General features: G+C 39.9%; 2 protein-coding genes and 1 pseudogene across 2 annotated transcripts; all 3 read left to right on the top strand.

The window, feature by feature from the left end:
• The first annotated feature begins 6,181 nt into the window (after positions 1 to 6,181).
• LOC104423958 (AAA-ATPase At3g50940) lies at positions 6,182 to 6,991 on the top strand. Its single transcript, XM_039302975.1, has 2 exons — positions 6,182 to 6,333; positions 6,583 to 6,991. Exons 1-2 carry the CDS (start codon positions 6,182 to 6,184, stop codon positions 6,989 to 6,991), a joined length of 561 nt encoding a protein of 186 aa, XP_039158909.1.
• A 2,538-nt stretch (positions 6,992 to 9,529) lies between these two features.
• LOC104423959 lies at positions 9,530 to 11,451 on the top strand (annotated as a pseudogene).
• A 5,765-nt stretch (positions 11,452 to 17,216) lies between these two features.
• Positions 17,217 to 19,279, top strand: LOC104422722 (AAA-ATPase At3g50940). The gene is given in 5 exon segments (XM_010035134.3): positions 17,217 to 17,964; positions 18,163 to 18,340; positions 18,342 to 18,398; positions 18,400 to 18,586; positions 18,707 to 19,279. Coding segments are annotated over 5 exon segments (1,473 nt in total). The 5' UTR covers positions 17,217 to 17,369; the 3' UTR covers positions 19,163 to 19,279.
• Positions 19,280 to 19,846: the final 567 nt, after the last annotated feature.

Genomic DNA, 19,846 nt, shown 5'->3' on the forward strand with positions numbered 1-19,846 from the left:
CTTCTTCTTCATTGATGTCAATCCAAGTTTGTCTTCACCACGAGTTCTCCACCGTTGATCACCAGCTCTTTGTTGCTTTTCTGTCTTTTGTTTTTCCTCACGTGTTCTTTCTCTATCTGCTGAATTTATAGTAACTAATGATTGAGAAGTCCTAGTTCCTTTATATTTAACATCCCCCCTCAAATTGGGAATGGGTGGAAAACCAAGGCCCAATTTGGTACGTAGTTGACAATGTGAAAAACGTGAGAGAGACTTTGTGAAAATATTAGCAAGTTGAGAATTGCTTGGGATATATTGGACATGAAGGGATCCCGAGGAGACTTTTTCTCGAACGAAGTGGAAGTCCACTTCGATATGTTTTGTTCGAGCGTCTAACACAGGATTGGGAGCAATGGCTGACTTATTATCACAAAACAGATGTGTGGGATGAGTGAGAGCATATCCTATGTCTCACGAGACAAAACTGATCCAGGTAAGTTTAGCAGAGGTTGACGCAAGAGCACGATACTCAGTTTCTATAGAAGATCTACTTACTGTGGTCTACTTCTTGGCTGCCCAAGAAATAAGGTTGGAGCCAATATAAGTACATAAACCTGTAGTTGATCTTCGAGTTTCGGGACATCCAGCCCAGTATGCATCTGAAAAACCATACAGATGTGGAGAGCTTTGAGAATGAATGAATATGCCAAGACTGATAGTGCCTTTGATATATCGCAGAACACTTTTAAGTCTATAGAGGTCTGCAATAGTTGGTGTTTGTAATTTTTGACAGAGTAAATTGGTAGCATAGGCAATGTCAAGGCGTGTTAAAGTGAGTTACTGAAGAGCACCAACTAGGCTGCGGTACTCAGTAGGATTGGATAAAGAAGCAAAATCATTTTGCAGAATGAGAGGTCTGAGTGGCAGAGGAGTGGAAATTGGTTTACATTCAGACATTTGAGCTCGAGTGAGAAGATCACTAGCATATTTGGTCTGACACAGGAATAAATGATTAGAATTTTGTTTGACTTCGATGCCAAGGAAGTAATGTAGTGGGCCAAGATCTTTCATGTGAAACTCGAGACTGAGAGAGTGAATCAAACCAGAGAGTAGTTGAAAGGAACTTCCAGTTAAGACAATGTCATCAACATATAACAATAGAAGAATGGTATCTTGTTTATGATGATATATGAATAAAGATGGATCTATGGAGCTGCAAAAGAATCCATATGCCAGTAAAAAATCACTGAACTTATCAAACCATGCTCGAGGAGCTTGTCGAAGACCATAAAGTGACTTTCTGAGTAAACATACATGAGAAGGTTCTGTGGATCTTGAAAGCCAGGAGGCTGCTCCATGTAGACTGTTTCATTAAGTGTGCCATGTAAAAATGCATTCTTAACATCAAGTTGATGAATAGGCCACTGTCTCATTTTTGCTACAGATAGAACTATTCTAATGGTAGCATGCTTGATTACTGGACTGGAAGTCTCTGTGAAGTCAATTCCTTCTTCCTGATGAAAGCCTTTAGCAACTAAGCGAGCTTTCAATCTATCAAGGCTACCATCAGAGGCAAGTTTCGTTTTAAAGACCCACTTGCAACCAATTACATTCATGTATTTAGTTCGAGGAGTTAAATCCCAGGTTTTATTTTGATATAATGCATCCATTTCTTCTGTCATTGCTTTATGCCAACCTTCATGTGACAATGCTGATTTAATTGACTTTGGTTCAGAAGGTACCTTATAGACAGCAAGACCATAATTCCAGATTTGGATCGAGTCTGCATTGGATGACTGGAAGTTGCTTCCTGTGTTGAGAGACTGGAAATGATCCCTTGTGATATATGAGAAGGGATAATTTGTTCAGATCCAATACTTGTATTATAGGGTATTGTTGTATCAGTAGTAAACATGTGCTCATATTGTATAGGTGAAGATACTTCATCGTGTGGTGTTGTTGTAGAAATGACATATTCTTGTGTTATTGCTGGCTGTAGTCATTGATCAGTATAGGGTACAGCAATTTCTGTTGAAGACTGTGAATTTATTGTTGTATTGTCTTCATTGAGCTGCAAATAGGCTGCACATGTCTGAGAAGAAGTAGAATGTATAGTAGAAGCTGTTTTCTTGCTTGTTGACTCTGTTAATTGTACTTCTTCTGCCCATAACTGATATAATGTTGTGAGAGATGCATACTTTGTTAGGCACAGCTTAGTAAAAGGAAAAAACTTCTCATCAAACTTCACATGTCTATTGATATATACTCGACCCGTTGAGCGTACAAGACATCTGTAGCCTTTATGGTGTTCACTATAGCCAATGAACACACAGGTGAGAGACCTTGGATCAAACTTGTGCTGAGCATAGGGTCATAAGCATGGATAGCAGGCACAACCAAATACCTTGAGGTGATCATAAGTTGGTTCTTGGTGATACAACTTTCTGTAAGGTGATTGCATTTGCAATTTTGGTGTTGGAAGAAGATTGATGACATAGTTAGCTGTAATAAAAGCATCAACCCAATATTTCAGAGGAACTTTGCCATGATATAACATGGCAAGACCTAATTCAACAATATGTCGATGTTTTCTCTCAGAGATGCCATTCTGAGCAGGTGTATAAGGGCAAGAGAGATTATGTTTGATACCATAGTCTTGTAAGTGAGCTTGAAATCTGTGGCTAATAAATTCTCCTCCACCATCACACTGAAAGATCTTGATTTTTGACTCAAATTTGGTTCTCTACTTGCTTTTGAAACAGAACAAAAATCTTATAAAAGTCTGACTTCAATTTCAATGGATATATCCAACTAAATCGAGAGAAGTTATCCACAAACAGAACATAGTACTTGAAATTTTGAAATGAAGTCACAGGTGATGGCCCCATATATCACAATGAATTTTCTGTAGGGGCATAGTTGTTACAGATTCGGATAAATGGTAAAGCTACAGCCTTAGCAACTTGACAACTACTACATACATTCAGCATTCTACTGCTACATTGAATGAGTTTTTGATTTTGCAAATACTTCAAGATATTCAAATTGGTGTGTGTTAATCTTTGATGCCATGTGTCCTCTTCTATTGCTCTGTGTCTTTGGGCTAGAAAGGCTTGTGTTGTTTGTGAATTCACTTGATATAGTCCTTTAGTTTTCCTTCCGAGCAGCAAAGTTGTGTTGGTCCAATTGTCCTTTATATATACACAAAATTTGTCAAAAACAAATGAGCAAGGATAATCATCTGTTAACTTGGATATTGACAGAAGATTTTTCTTTATATCAGGGACAATTAGGACATCATTTAGTGGCAACAAACTCTTTCCAGCATGTAGCAATGTATCGCCAGTACATGTAACAGATAGGTGTGATCCATCACCAATCATGACAGTGTCATATCCAGTACATTTAGAAGAGTTATGAAGTATACCGGAATTAGCTGTGATATGTGCAGTTGCACCAGTATCTGGATACCACTCGCTGCCTTTGGCATCTTCAAGATGTATAGCTGCCAGAGCTGTTGGTATCTCCTCAGCTTGATACGAGTTATCAAATCTATACCAGTAGTGTAAAGCATCATGACCCGGTTTCTTGCAGATTTGACACTCTAATTTTATGCTACTAGTTGCCTTCTCATCCTGCATACTCTTGGAAAGAGTTAGATTAGAAGGGTAAGACTTCACTTCTTGATATCTCTGTGATGGGCCAGCATAGGGACGAAATCCTGAGGTGAAACTAGAATCAGAAGAATTTTGATAAGGTTTGGTTCTCTGATTCTCTTTCATATAGCTGGTATTGTTGGATCTATAACCTAAATCGTCTCCAGGGTATCTAAATCCTCGGCCCTTGTTATTAAGAAAACGTCCCCTACTATAGCTACGGCCTCCTCTGTAATTACCTCTTTGTGCTACAAAACCTGAATTTTGAGATATGTACTCTCCATCAGTTGTTTCTTTAAACTGTGCTTGAGGGTGTCTTTGCCCAAAGTAAGCCATATTGGAGTTAAATTGGGTCCTGGAATAGTTCTGCATTCTTGACTCAAACCTCTCTAATTGTGCAATTACCTCATCATACTCAGGTTGAGGCTTTAGACAATATATTGTTGTTCGGAAATTTTCATATTCAGCTCCTAGCCCTTCCAACACACCAAATAACTTGGTTATGTCATCCACAGGTTTTCCTATAGCATTTAACTGATCACATATGTACTTGTATTCTCTAAGATAGACTGAAAGAGCCCTATCATGTTTTTGACAGGCTTGAAGTTTTCCCCTTAATTCGAATTCTCTAGCCGCTGATTTTTGTGTGAAGCGATTCAAAAGTGTTTGCCACACTTCATAAGATGTTTCTAAACCAATTATTAAGCTCAGTATATTCTCCGAGACAGCTCCACTTATCCATGAAGAAACTAGATGATCAGTTTTTGTCCAGTCAATATAGTCTGGATTTACAGCTTCAGTCTCACATCCTTCAACTACATTTTGCAGCATTCGAGGAGGTGATGTAATATCACCATTAATAAAGCCAAAGAGTTCTTGGCTTTTCAGAAATCTGTGGATCTGAGCTTGCCACAAGAGGAAATTGTCTTCGGCAAGCTTAATTGTGACAAAGTTAGAGATATTCACATGTATAGGAAAGGGATACTTTGGTGCTCTTACTGCCATTGCTGTATTTTCTCAGCTTTGAAGAAGAAGATAGCAATAGTGTTATGAAGACCTAACACAATTACCGTGATATTGCAATCTGCTGCAACTTCAGCTTCTTCTTTCTCGATCTAATGAATAGCTACTAAATGGATCCCTCTGGCAGATATGATCACCTGCTAGATGAAAACCTTCTGAGAAATCCAAGATTGAATGCGCAGCAGCAAGATGATTTCTTCAGGATACTATGCTTTGATACCAAGTGAAATATGAAGATGAAGATGAAGAAATGAATCAGGATACAGCAAAATCAGCAAAAGAAATACTTCGAATTACTCTATATCAATATGATTGTAGTACAAAGCTTCTGTGATCAATGACAGCTTTTGAATACAAAATCCTCTGTTTTACATCCCTTGTTTCTATCTCTCTATCACAGCATGTATCAGCTACACAATTGCAGAGCATCCATTGATGATTGCCTTCTAATCTTTCTCTCTCTGTATATCTTTCTCTACCCTCATCAAGGAAGAAGAAGACTACTTAAAGAACGGAAAACTGAATACAGCTCATCAAAGAAAAACAGAATTCAACTAACTGTTTCTTTATTTGTTTTTCTCACTTTCAGCAGAATAACCACACGCGTGCTAGTTTAGATCTATTATAACTTGGCAATCCATGTCAATCTTCATCTCAGGCTTCTTCTTCATTGATGTCAATCCAAGTTTGTCTTCACCACGAGTTCTCCACCGTCGATCACCAGCTCTTTGTTGCTTTTCTGTCTTTTGTTTTTCCTCACGTGTTCTTTCTCTATCTGCTAAATTTATAGTAACTAATGATTGAGAAGTCCCAGTTCCTTTATATTTAACACCTTATAGCCGACACCCGATGGCTGAGCACGAAGTTCAGTATTTCGAGCTCAAGAGACACAGGGAGATCGTGGTTGATTCCTATCTGCCTTTCGTCATCGAGGAGGCCAAGTCCATCAAGCAGAGGAAGAAGACGTTGGAGTTATACTCTTCGACCTCCAAAGCCCCTACCGCAGTAATTGTCGTCCACAATTAAGTTGGAATCAACGAGGTTATATCTAAATATGTTTAATTTCACAGAATCATCTTAGTTCAATGGGACTCGTCAGAAGTATCGTAGACAGTTGCAATCAAATGGTCAAGTACAAATAATTACTGCTACAGAAAAGTTCATGTGTAAAATCCTAAAGAACATTAGGGGCAAAACTCACTGGAACAGTCTTGCACCTCCTTGTCTACTATCCGCCCTGATTATGCTCTCTATTTCTTCAACAGAAGATTGAATTTTGTATCTCCATGACAATCTCTTTCCTCTACAGGTTCTCTCTCGGGTGCATGGTCTCCGGTGAACCTTAACCAACCGGCAACACTTGAGACGCTAGCCATGGACCCAAAGCTCAAGAAGATGCTCATCGACGATCTCGACAGGTTTGTGGGGAGGAAGGAGTACTATAGGAGAGTCGGCAAGGCTTGGAAAAGAGGGTACTTATTGTATGACCCCCCGGCACAGGGAAATCGAGCCTAGTGGCGGCAATGGCCAATTACTTGAAATTCGACATATATGACCAGGAGCTAAGTGGGCTCCGAAGCAACGTGAAACTCAGGAGGCTGCTTGTCACCACCGCGAATCAGTCCATATTGGTGGTCGAGGACATCGGTTGCACCATGACGTTCCAAGATAGGAGGTTGGAAGCCCAAGCCACAAGCACGAATACAATGTCGGCCCCATATCGGCAACAAGATGTGGTACGATTTTTTTTTTTTTTCTCTTTTGGCATTCTTTTTCAGTATAAGGTTTACTTCATTTGTTGCCTCCTATGCAGATGATCCATCCTTGACATTTAACTTATATTTGTCACTATGAATTGATTATTTCTCATGGAGCGGCTGATGTTGTCTGGATTTCTTAACTTCATTGACGGGCTTTGGTCTAGTTGTGGCGATGAACAGATCATAGTCTTCCCAACGAACCACAAGGAGAGACTAGACCCGGCTGTATTGCACCCAGGGCACATGAATGTGGAAGTTCCCATACTATACTGCATTCCGTGCGGTTTCAGGCTTCTTTCTGCTAATTATCTCAAGATTAATCGCCATGAGCTCTTCAACCATATTGAGAGTTTACTCGAGACAGCCAGAGTCACTCCGGCCGAAGTAACCGAGCAATTGTTGAAGAGTGACGAACCAGAGGTCGCTCTCAGGGACATGGTTATCTTCCTCGTTAATCACAAGAGGAAAGAAAATGACGAAGTAGTCAAGAAGAAAGTTTGTCAGTGCCAATTGGTTGAAGAAAATGGAGCGAGTGTAGAGGAAAGCAGAAAATGCAAATTGATTGAAGAATAAACAATAAATATCTTTTTTCTTTAGCCAAATTTTACTTCTTCTTCTTCTTTTTTTACCCTCTTTAACACTTGATTGCATTATAATATTAAAGGAACGTGAAGGTGATGGCAAAATGAGAAACTTACGGCAAGATAAAAGGGTGTTTTAGCCTGTAGTTATGGAATTTTCTTACCCTTGTTCTGATAACATTATCGTTATACTGTTACTTATTTTTTAGGACATTTTTGACCGTCTAAACCAATTCTTTTCCGTTACCATTGTTTCTGAACACGACAAAAGGAATTACCGCATTATTTCTTTTGCACTTATCTTTTGCCCATGAAATCTTATTTCGTGCTTAATTTTACAACTTGACGATGATATGCCGGTAAGTGAGCCAACCATCAAGATAGTGATTATTGAGCGTTCCGGTACAGAAATGATCGATGAGAAGTTATTATATGGCCTACACACAATGCAAGATGATATTATCCAAATCATTCTATATGGATCATATGACAAAGTTGACATGACTTCAACTTGCAAAATCTATGTAACATGTGATAAATTCTACCTCGAATCATTAATTACATGGGTCATATGATAAATTCACATGATCAACAATCTAAATGAACTCGGCCCGCAAAATCTATGCCCTCCTATAGGACATATACTGATTAGTTACTTAAGAGACGCGGCCCTTCGGGGATGGCCTCGAGAAAGCGAGCACATATGGTGGTTCTAATTCAATTGATTAGCGATAAGGACAGATGAGGTTATCTTTTGCTTAACTTTTCTACTTTTTTTTTTAAAGAGCACGGATGAGCTTTGCGAAAGCAAAACAAGCTAAAGAAAAAGTTCCCAGCTGGACAAAAGGCCCTTTTCTATAATAAATAGAAGTCAAAACACTCCTCCATCTTCCACACTAAATGCACTCCCGGATGCCCACGGATCATATTCAAAGATTGCCGCGAGAATTCAGGGCAAAACCATCATTAGATATTGGTCATGCTAAAGATTATCAAATTTACAAGATCGATAGCTCATCCCATAACTTCTATAGTTAGAAAATATTTCGACTCGACAGTTTCTTGAGAATGGTCACCCCCAATGCCAATGCCATCAAAACAGAACGTGCGATGTACATGTGGTTTCATCCTGCTTCAAAATGTGCTCATTAAATAAGACAATTTCACGGCATTGGTCCATATGCTCTTTATGCAATTGCGATCAAGATAAACCTAAGCCCTTTTTCTTGGGTCAAAAGATAAACTTAAGTTGAATGCGCCTCGTTTTGATGTTGTATTGACATTTTGCCAACGCCCTGTAAAGAAAAAGGAGACGAGAGAAGCGTAAAAGCAGGTGCGAGAATACCGAAACATCACGGGATTAGAAAGGGCAAAGTCAAAGTCTGCGGAGACTGACTCTGAACGGTCGTCGATGAACCAGCTTGGTCAAGAAGGCAATTCCCACCAAAATTTCCGATAATTTCTACTTTAGTGCCGCTCTGTCAAGACTTCATTATACATAGAATTTTTTACTATAATAAGGCTCCGTTCGTTTCATGGAAAATAATTTACGGGAAAACATTTTTCGGATTTTCTGGCGTTCGTTTCACTGAAAATGAATTCCTTGGGAAAAATGTTTTCCATGAAAGGAAAAAAAATCTTCTAGATTTGGGAAAAAATGTTTTCCACTTTTGAAAAGTGGGAAACATTTTCTCACTTGATCTCTTCTTATCTCACACCTCTAGAAATCCTCACTTTTTCCTTCCCTTTCTTCTTCTTCTTCTTTTTTTTTAATTTGAATTATTTTTAATTTCCCTTTTCTTTTTCTTTTCTTTGTTTCCCATATTCTTTTTTCTTGGCTAGTCGTCGGCCATTGCCAGGCGAACCTCTAGCTCGTTTATCTCGAGCTCGTGCTCTGCACTCCTACTTATCATTTTTTTTTTATTTACTCTACCCTGCAGTTGTACATTACTCAAGTAAAAGGCTCTACATATTTTGCTTCTTTTTTCTTTTCTTTTTTATTAGAACACAAAAGACATGAGGGAGAATAAGCTACATTGGAAGATTCTCATTAGGGCTGTACATGCTTTACTTCTTTTTAAAATCTATATGAATATTTTTTTAGAGTAGATGAGAATTTGGTGATAATGAGGGAATAAAGATATGAAGTAAGTTTGCCTAGATTTAAAGGCAAGTTTATATTTGATGGATTTATAGGTTTGTAAGTGATACATGCCTAAGTGGTGAAGTCTTAGAAAATATTTTCCTTACCGAACATTAGAAAATATTTTCCAAAACATTTTCAGTTTTAACCTAACACTAGAAAATATTATCATTTTCCTGGAAAATGACTTCTGGGAAAACATTTTCTAAAAATGATTCATTTTCCGTGAAGCAAACGGATACTAAGAGCAAAAATGTCACTAATCTCACTCTATAAAATCCAACCCTCACTTCCTTGGTCTCTCATTCACCCAAAAATTTCGTACAATAAACGATTTCATCTACTGATTTTCTCTGGCCGATTACCATCTATTGTCAAGTTGCTTAGATGACGACCCCAGCTCCGACCGACTTCAAGAATGCCATTGCGGTGGCCAAGGAGGTGCTGTCCACCACAGCCTCTGTGATGGCCACAGCCATGGTGGTGCAGTCGATGGTTCACACGATCGTCCCTCGTGAGCTCCAGGGTTTCCTGTTATCCAGAATCCGCGGCTTATTCTCTCGCTTCTCCAGTGAAATGAGTGTGGTGTCGACGAGTACGACGGGTTCGTCCAGAACGAGCTCTTTGAGGCGGCCCGAATTTTCTTGGCTGCCAAGCAAACCTTTTCAATGATGCGCATCCGAGTGTCTAAGCCCAAGAAGGAGAACCACTTCACTGTGGCTATGGGCCGAAATCAAGCGCTGGTGGATACGTTTCATTGGGTTGAATTCAAGTGGGTTTTCGCGTCGAGACAAATCGACTCGGGCTACCGAGTTCATCATGGCCGGAACTCGACGGTTCAGTACGAAGTCCAGTACTTCGAGCTCACTTTTCACAAGAAACACAAGGAGATCGTGCTCAATTCCTACCTGCCTTTCGTCATCAGCGAGGCCAAGTCCATGAAGCAGGCGAAGAAGACTTTGAAGCTACACACTCCGAGCTTTGACCACATCTACGGCAGTAAGTATCGTCGAACATTAAGTTCGGATCGATGAAATTATCCGTAAAGACGTTTAATTCTGCTATTATAAATGTGGAAAGGAGTAAAAATACTAAATTGACAAAACTTTTTAATTCAACCGGACAAGTCAGAAGGTATCATAGACATTGTCATTTCCAAAAATAAGCACTTGCTGCAGGAAAGTTCATGTGCGATATCCTAAAGAACATTAAGGTCAAAATTCACTAGAGCCGGTCTTGCACCTTCTTACCTACTATTATTCTGCTCTCAATTTCTTCACCAGCAATCTGAATTTTGCATCTGCACACAATTTCTTTTTCTTCTACAGGTCCTCTCTCAGATGCGTGGGCCTCAGTGAACCTCGACCACCCGGCGACATTCGAGACACTGGCCATGGACCTAGAGCCCAAGAAGACCATCATGGACGATCTCGAGAGGTTTGTGAGGAGGAAGGAGTACTACAGGAGAGTAGGCAAGGCGTGGAAAAGAGGGTACTTATTGTACGGATCCCCCGGGACGGGGAAATCGAGCCTGATCGCCACGATGGCCAATTACTTGAACTTCGACATATACAACCTAGAGCTAAGCGGGCTCCGGAGCAATGCAGAGCTTAGGAGGCTGCTTGTTGCCATCGCGAATCACTCCATATTGGTGGTCGAGGACATCAATCGCAACATTGAGTTGCAAGATAGGAAGTCCAAAAAACGAGCCGTGCGGACCAATTATCTACGAGAAAATGTACAATTTTTTTCTTTTTGGCTTTCTTTTTTGGTATAAGGTTTACTTTAGTTTGTCACATGCTCTGCATATTATCTGTTCTTGACATTTAACTAATTAATGTCTACTAGAACAGCTGACCTTGTCTGGATTCCTCAACTTCATCAACGGGCTTTGGTCAAGTTGTGGCGATGAGCGGATCATAGTCTTCACAACGAACCATAAGGAGAAGTTAGACCCAGCCCTATTGCGCCCAGGGAGCATGGACGTGCACGTTCACATGTCCTATTGCACCCCGTGCGGATTCAGGCTTCTCACTTCTAATTATCTTGGGATTGATCACCACGAGCTCTTTGACCAGATTGAGAGTTTGATCACGGTGGCAAGAGTCACTCCAGCTGAAGTAGCGGAGCAATTGATGAAGAGTGATGAACCGGAGGTCACTCTCAAGGATATGCTTTCCTTCCTCATTAATCACACGAGGAAAGAAACTGAGGAAGTCAACAAGGAAAAAGTTTGCCGGTGCCAACTGGTTGAAGAAAATGGAGGGACCAAAGAGGAGACCGAAAAATGCGAAATATTTGAAGAGTAACCAATAAATATCGACTTTGTTGGTATGTTTCGATCGATTTTAACTTAGATTATTATAAAGATAGTGATTATGGAGGATCAAGCGATTCGTGGGAACTTATTATATGGTCATCCGATCATTAATTTTGCGGGCCAGACACTAAAGGCTGCGCATGACAAAATTTCTGAAACATGCTAGAAATCAATTTCTTAATTTCTATTCCCCAGACAAGTTTCTGAGCAAAGAAACCCGTTTGTTAACGACTCAAAATTTCTATTTCTGAAACAGAAATCCGTTTGATAATAGAACAAAATTTTTATTTCTAGGAATATAAATTAATTAGATAACAACATAGGAAATCCTCAAATACAAAATAATAGTCGAAATAATACTAAAACAACATAGGAAATCCTTAAATACAAAATAATAGTCGAAATAATACTAATATATTACAAAAGTTGAAAATACAATTTCATGAAATTTCCGGCATATTATTATCCCTTGCCATTTTATTAGCAATTATTTTGCTAAGCGTATTTATTTGGTTTCCCTCCTTGATCAATGTATCGTTTGCAAGTTCATCCTACATAGGTTCAAACAAGTACTGCGGAAGCATGAATATAGGTGCTATCAATGGCGCTTATACAGCCTTGTCATTTTATCAAAAACTAGTATTATACAATATTATTAACAAAATAAAATTAATGGTATAAAGGAATATATAAGAATTCTACCTTAAAGTAACGTTTATGGTTAGAAACCAATTGGGAGAAGGTCGGTTTATTTTGATTCTCGAATAGAATCAGTCCAGTTGCTCATCCATAATTTCTTTATTGTTGCTCAATGAACCTTTAATGGCCATTGCATAGCAAAGAGAGAAATTCTCTTGAATCTATTGCCTTCGAATTAAAATTTAAGATTGTGTAACAATCTAATTATTTTGATTTTGCAAGAATTTTGAATCCGTAAAAAAATAAGGTTAAATTTCTAGGCACGTTTTTATTCATCTATTACGTAAGAACTTTTTCTTCAACTCGGCTATGCGCGTGCCTTTTCTAGGAGAAAAAACCCTATTGTTTTTAAGTAAGCAATTAAGAAATTTTGTCGTTTTTAAAAATTGGGGACCCATTCGATTGCCTTTCATCATAAAGAAGAAGTTATCAAAAAAAATTGAAAAAAAATGCAAAAAAAAAAAAACACAAGCAAAATAAGAAAAAGAAAATTAGCAATAATTTGTGAAGTTGTGGTTATGAGTGAATTAAGTTAGCAAGAAAGCGCAAGGTTCTTTTATATAGTTTGATTTCAGTTTCGATTTCTATTTCGAAACCGAGAAGTTAAAATTCCAGCTTCGATTTCTTCAATTTCTCTATTTCTATAATAGAAATCTGTTTCAGAAATAGAGAAATCAAATTGCGTTACCAAACGAATTTCTGTTCCAAACCTGTTCCGAGGAATAGAAAAACAGAGAAATCGAGAAATAGAAATTTTGTCATGCGCGCCCTAAAATCACATGATTTACAATCTAGGCCAACTCAATTTACACAGTCTGTCACCATGTGACATCTTTTCGTGATCGATATTCATATCACGCCGGCAATATAATTTGCTTTGTATTGTTATATCACGTCGAGGACACATAATCTGGCACCAATGTTTTATCATGGTTTGGACCTTCCACGGAATCTCGTATATACTTCGGTTGGCTGAAAGCGTTATTTGTCTGAGCTTGGATTCTAGTCAAATCGTTGGACTCAACCTAATTCTCGATGGATTCCTAGTCATCCGTTGCTTATAGTAACATGGGTCCGTGCTCCAAGGATGGTCTCAATCTTGGGAAAATGCGCACGAAATTGATCGGCAATGAAGAGGATTGAGGTCATGCTCCTTTTCTTAGGAACACGACAAGTTTCGCAAAGGCAAAAAGAGCTAGGAAAGGCTCCCACTAGCATTGGTCGAATTCGAATCGTGCAGCGGGAGTTAAGGAAAGGGCGGTCAATAAATAATCCTAAAATGGAGCCAACTTACCTCGAGATGCGACCATTAAATAAGATAATCACACAGGGCCGGTCGATACGATTTGAATACTTGCCGCCGCCCCTCGAAAGAAAAAGGCCAAGAACGGCGCCCTGAACGGGCAAGAGCCAAAGTCTACGAAGACTTGGACTAGGAACAGTTCAGGAGCCAGCTCAGTCAAGAAGGATTCCATGCATTTGCAGACAGTTCTCTCCATAGAATCCTAAGCCGACTCATTGTTGATCCCCCATTTAGCCTGGAGAATTCATCGCCAGTTTCGTCTCCCGATTTCCTTGGGTCATATACCGTCTGTCCCTCATAGATTAAACTGAAAAGAATGGCGATCCCGCCTCCAAACGACTCCAAGAACCCCGTGTGGTGGCCAAGGCAGTGCTGTCTGCCGCAGCCTCCATGATGGCCTCCATGATGGTGGTGTAGTCAATGGTTCGACGTCAATGGCAACTGTCTGTGGAGGTATCTGAGCATTAATTTTGTACTGCTTCAGAAAATTTTTGCACCATACCTGGCTTAATTGAAAAATGTGCATGCTTGTCCGAACACTCTGCATTATTTTCCGAGTATGATGGCTTCTCTCGTGTAGGAAGTATGGCACTCATGGACGCTGGCATTCCAGTACGAGAACATATAGCAGTGTGCCGGTAGGTCTTGTCGGTGAAGTTGATCCAATGACGGGTGAAATAACTGATTACCGGATACTTACTGATATACTTTTAAGTGTTACTTTTGTTTGTTTCATTTGTGCTTATATGAAAAGCAATGCACTTTTAGTTGATGCTTGATAGAGAATCCTTTAAAACCATGCCCACCTATAGGATTATCCTTGTCTGCAAAATTTGTGTATTTTCACGTATATCTTAGTTATCTTACACAGTTATGGCGCAGATGCTTTTGAAATCTTTTTTTTCCTGCTTTTCTTGAGAAATGATCCTGCAAGTTAACTTGATCATTGCTATATTCCTCACAGTGTCTGATGAGCATGTCCTTTTCTAGGGTCTGGAAGATCATCTTGGAGATATGGACTTTAAAATTGCTGGCACTAGAAAGGGAGTTATGGCTATTCAACTGGACATAAAACCAACTGGAATACCTCTGGACATCATATGCGAATGTTTAGAACCTGCACATAAAGGTCGTCTGCAAATTTTGGACCACAATATACGGAGAAATCAGTTTACCACATACCCAGTATGATAGACATACTCCTCAATTAGGTCAACTTCTTGACTGTTCATAGTCCCATGTTTCATTAGTATGAAAAGCCATGCTTCGACTGAAATTTCGTTATTTTAATTCAGCTACTCTTACGTTCAGCAATGATGCTCTATATGAAATATTTTGATTCACAAAGCACCAATTACATGTAATATGAGAAAAGCATTATATTGGCAATTTTGTAAACTTTATTTTATTTGGTTACTTAGCTAATATTTAGTGGGCATTTTTTATTAAATGCTTACAAAAAAAATAAAAGTTTATTCATTTTCCCTAACCAATAAATACTTCGAGATTATACATAAACGAGAGCATTTGTGAATAAAGGTAGTTTGAAAAGCCTCTGCATCACGTGCACTTCTCTTTGAAATCCAACTAACTCATCTAAAACCCACTCCGCCTCCTCTCTTGGTCTGCCTCTGCCTCTGCTCGACAAGCCTCGACACCATGTCTGAACATCGCAAGAAGGGAAGCCTAAAAGGACTATGACAGATTAAGAAGTATGTAGAGACATTGGAGAATTGATCCAAGATTTGGAAAAAAAGGTCAGTGTTTTGCGGGATCCGATTACTGACTATGTGTTGGTATTCGATTTCTCCAATATCACTTTCTTGGATGAAATTAGCAGAGGAATTAGTAGAGGTAGAAATGGATCCAGTGTTTTCAGAGGCATGCATCGTGGGCATTCCGTTGCCCTGATAAAGTTCCCTACTAGACACGTCACGATAGATGAAGATGTGATCAATGTTTTAATTGAGAATCAACATCAAAACACCATGCACAATCGTGTAGTGTCTTGTTACGGGGGATCCATATTAATACTGTAGAGCTTCACTTACGTAGCTTGATATTGTTAATTCTCAATATCTGCCCTACTGACGAACCCTCAATTGTCCAATATAAAAGGAAGATATTATCTTAAGGAAATGTTGAGGGATATCAAACTGTGGATTGATGATAAACCATCGTGGATTATGCTAAAACTTATGAGGAATGCAAAAAATTTGGATTAGATGATGCACGACACAGCAAATTAACATGTTATTTGTATTTTGAAATACACAGATATGGTACTAGGTCTTGAACTATAATACATGATAATTTGAGATCGGAAAATATTCTGATCATAGAATTTGAGGTTTTATTGGCGAAATCTCATGTGTCAGTGTCATGGATAGATCAATCTAACGTTGCTTAACCCATGTGGCCATAACATTTTTCCCAAGTCAATTTTACTCACAATTGACTCATACTTGTGAATGAGATGATACAAATGAGGGGAGGAAACTCCTACATATATTAGTACAAGGCAAATCGTATCCGTAGATCTCTCATTGATTTAACGGTGGATATTGCATCTCTCCAACTTCCAATTACCCATATTTATTACATGCGTATTTAATTACGTATCGTCCATCCCAAAGAGTATTCTAAAACACTTAAGAAAATTCTAGAACTTTGGGAGATATACGGCTCATATGGTAAAATCACATGGTCAACAATCTAGGAGAACTTGATTTACATAGTCTGTCAACCACCTGAAATCTTTTCGTGATCGACATTCATATCATGTCGACAATATAATTTGCTTTATGGCGTCGAGAACACGCAATGTGGCAGTAATGCTTTCTCATGGTTTGGACCTTCCACGGAATCTCGCAGTTGCTTGGGTTGGCAGAAAAAAATATTTGTCTAAGCTTGGATTCTAGTCCAATCATTTGACTCGCACTAATTCCCGATAGATTCCTAGTCATCCTCTGCTTTAGTCACATGGGTACGTCCTCCAAGGATGGTCCCAATCTCAAGAAAATGCGCACGAAATTGATCGGCAACGAAGAGAATTGAGATTACCCGCCGCGAAGGCTCAGCTGGGTAGGCACTAGACTTCCATTGAGGAGGTCTAGTGTTCGAAACTCCTGCAACGCAAGTTGTAGGAAGGCTAGCTTTGAGCCCTTTAGTGACTTATCCGGTAGCACATGTATGGTGGCTAGCACGTGTCGCCCCAGTGGTTTATCTCCGGCTGCCAGCCGTGCGGGGTTCCTTGGGTCACAAAAAAAAAAATGAAGAGAATTGAGTTCATGCTTCTTTTCCTAGGAACCCGACAAGTTTGGCAAAAGCAAAATGAGCCAGGAAAGGTTTCCATTAATATTAGTCGTATTCGAATGGGCTTTACTAGTATAACAGCCTTTAAATATTGTGAGAATAACAGTTTATTGTGAATCATAAATTTTCAAAGGAGTGAGCCTCATAATAATTTATAATAATTTATAATAATTTATTATTTGATTTTTTTGTGATTCAGAATATATTATTATTTTAATAATAAAGTAAAAATTATCATATAATCATTTCTTTATTCGAATTGTGCAGCGGGAGTTAAGGAGGGAGCGGTCAATAAATTATCCTAAAATCGAGCTAACCTACATCGAGATGCGATCAGTGAATAAGATAATCGCCCGGGGCTGGTCGATCTGGTTTGAATATTTGCTACCACCCCTCGAAAGAAAAAGGCCAAGAACGACCCACCGTCGGGGCCAAGAACCAAGATCTACGAAGACTTGGACTAGGAAAAGTCCAGGAAGCAGCTCAGACAAGAAGGATTTCGTGCATTTGCAGAGAATTCATCGCCACTTTCATCTCCCGATTTCCTCCGGTCATATACCGTCAGTTCCCCATAGATTGAGCTGAAAAGAATGGTGACCCCGCCTCCAAACGACTCCAAGAACCCCATCGCGGTGGCCAAGGCGGCGCTGTCTGCCGCAGCCTCTGTGACGGCCTCCGTGATGGTGGTGCAGTCGGTGGTTCGAACATTCATGCCCCCCGAATTCCAGGGCTTCCTCTTCTCTGGGATCCGCGGCTTCTTGTCTCGCTTCCGCAACGAAATGACCATGGTCATCGAACAGTACGATGGGTACGCCCAGAACGAGCTCTTTGGGGCGGCCCAGGTTTTCCTGGCCGCCAAGCAATCCCTTTCGATGACGCGCATGCGAGTGACCAAGTCCCCGAAGGAGGACCACTTCAATCTGGCTATGGACCGGAATCAAATGCTGGTGGATACGTTTCACGGGGTCAAGCTCAAGTGGGTTTTCGTGTCGAGACAGGTCGACTCGGGCCACCAAGTTCATCAAGGCTCAACGGTTCAGCACGAAGTTCAGTACTTCGAGCTCAGTTTTCTCAAGAAACACAGGGAGATCGTGGTCAAATCCTATCTGCCTTTCCTCATCGACGAGGCCAAGTCCATAAAGCAGGGGAAGAAGACGTTGAAGCTATACACTCCGGGCTCCAACGGTAATTCTACTATTAGAAGTGGAAAAAGAGTGATGCTAAATGCCCAAAAACTCCGTAGTTCAATCAGTAAAATCCTAAAGAAAATTAAGAACAAAATTCAGTAGAGCCAGCCTTGCACCTTCTTATCTATGATTCTGCGTTCGATTTCTTCAGCAAAAGACTGAATTTTGTATCTCCATCACATTTTGTTTCCTATAGGTCGTTACCCAGGTGCATGGTCCCCAGTGAACCTCGACCATCCGGCGACATTCCAAACACTGGCCATGGACCTAGAGCTCAAGAAGAAGATCACGGATGATCTCAACAGGTTTGTGAGAAGGAGGGAGTACTACAGGAGAGTTGGCAAGGCGTGGAAAAGAGGGTACTTATTGTATGGACCCCTGGAACGGGAAATCGAGTTTGGTCGCTGCGATGGCCAATTATTTGAACTTCGACATATCGACCTAGAACTAGCGGGCTCCTGAGCAATGCGGATCTCAGGAGGCTGCTCGTCGCGACCATGAATCAATCCATATTGGTGGTTGAGGACATCGATTGCACCATTCAGTTGCAAGATAGGAAGTCGGAAACACAAGCCGCCAACATGAATTTGATGTTGATGGGTTATAAGCGACAAGATCAAGTACAATTTTTACTTCTTGCTTTCTTTTTGAGTATAAGTTCTCGTACTATGAACATGATTTGTCCTCGACATTTAACTCATGTTTGTCACTACAACATTAATTTTTTCCTCATGGAATAGGTGACATTGTCTGGATTCCTCAACTTCATTGACGGGCTTTGGTCGAGTTGTAGTGACGAGCGGATCATAGTTTTCACGACAAACCACATTGAGAAATTAGACCCAGCCCTATTGCGGCCAGGGCGCATGGACTTGCACATTCACATGTCTTATTGCACCCCTTGCGGGTTCAGGCTTCTCGCTTCTAATTATCTCGGGATCGATCACCACGAGCTCTTTGACCAGATCGAGAGTGCGATCACAACAGCCAGAGTCACTCCAGCCGAAGTAGCGGAGCAGTTGATGAAGTGCGACGAACCGGAGGTCGCTCTTGGGGACATGGTTTCATTCCTCATTAATCACAAGAGAAAAGAAAATGAAGAAGTCATTGAGGAGAGAGTTGGTCGGTCCCAATTGGTTGAAGAGAATGGAAGGCGTGAAGAAGAAAGCAGTGAGTGCGAACTATTGGAAGAATAAACAATACATCAACTGTGTTGGTACGTTTCCATCGATTTTAACTTAGACTATCATAAAGATCTTGATTATTATGGATTCAATTACAAAAGCGATCGATGGAAAGCTATTGTATTGTCATCCGAATTATTAATAATCTAAGTCAAATGGTAAAATCATGTGATCAAATAGAGTAGATGATATTTTTTAGCGATTGATATTCATATCGTGCCGATGGTATAATTTGATCATGTAGTTATCGCGTCAAGGACTTACAATCAGACACTAATGATTTCTCATGTTTTGGGCCTCCCATGACATCTTGTATTTGCTTGGATTGGCTGAAACCATTCCCTGTCCGATTTAGACCAACCATTGGGGTCAAGGTCATTTCGGTCTTTTTGTGCCCCATTGGCGAGATGGAAATTTTCTCTTTTTTCCTTTTCTTTTAATATTACAGGGGTTCTGGACTTATTTGAGTTTAATATGATAATCCTCCACCGCACACATATCGAATAATTACTAGATTCACAAATGCTCTGAGTATATGGTCTTAACAAAAATGCCCAAATACGATGGTTCGATCGATGAGCGATAAGTGAAGATGAGGTTATCACTTGTATAATCCTTTTGAGTTTGTTTTTATCCTAGAAGATGAACAAGCTTAGTAAAAGCAGAACGACCGACAAAAGGTTCCAACTAACGCTG

The sequence above is a fragment of the Eucalyptus grandis genome, chromosome 10, assembly GCF_016545825.1.
Source record: "Eucalyptus grandis isolate ANBG69807.140 chromosome 10, ASM1654582v1, whole genome shotgun sequence".
In the NCBI taxonomy this organism is placed as follows: domain Eukaryota; kingdom Viridiplantae; phylum Streptophyta; class Magnoliopsida; order Myrtales; family Myrtaceae; genus Eucalyptus; species Eucalyptus grandis.

Coding starts and splice junctions, on each gene's coding strand:
- LOC104423958 (XM_039302975.1), top strand. CDS start 6,182: ATGGCCAATTACTTGAAATTCGACATATATGACCAGGAGCTAAGTGGG. Junction 6,334..6,582: donor ATGACGTTCCAAGATAGGAG/GTTGGAAGCCCA, acceptor GCTTTGGTCTAG/TTGTGGCGATGAACAGATCA.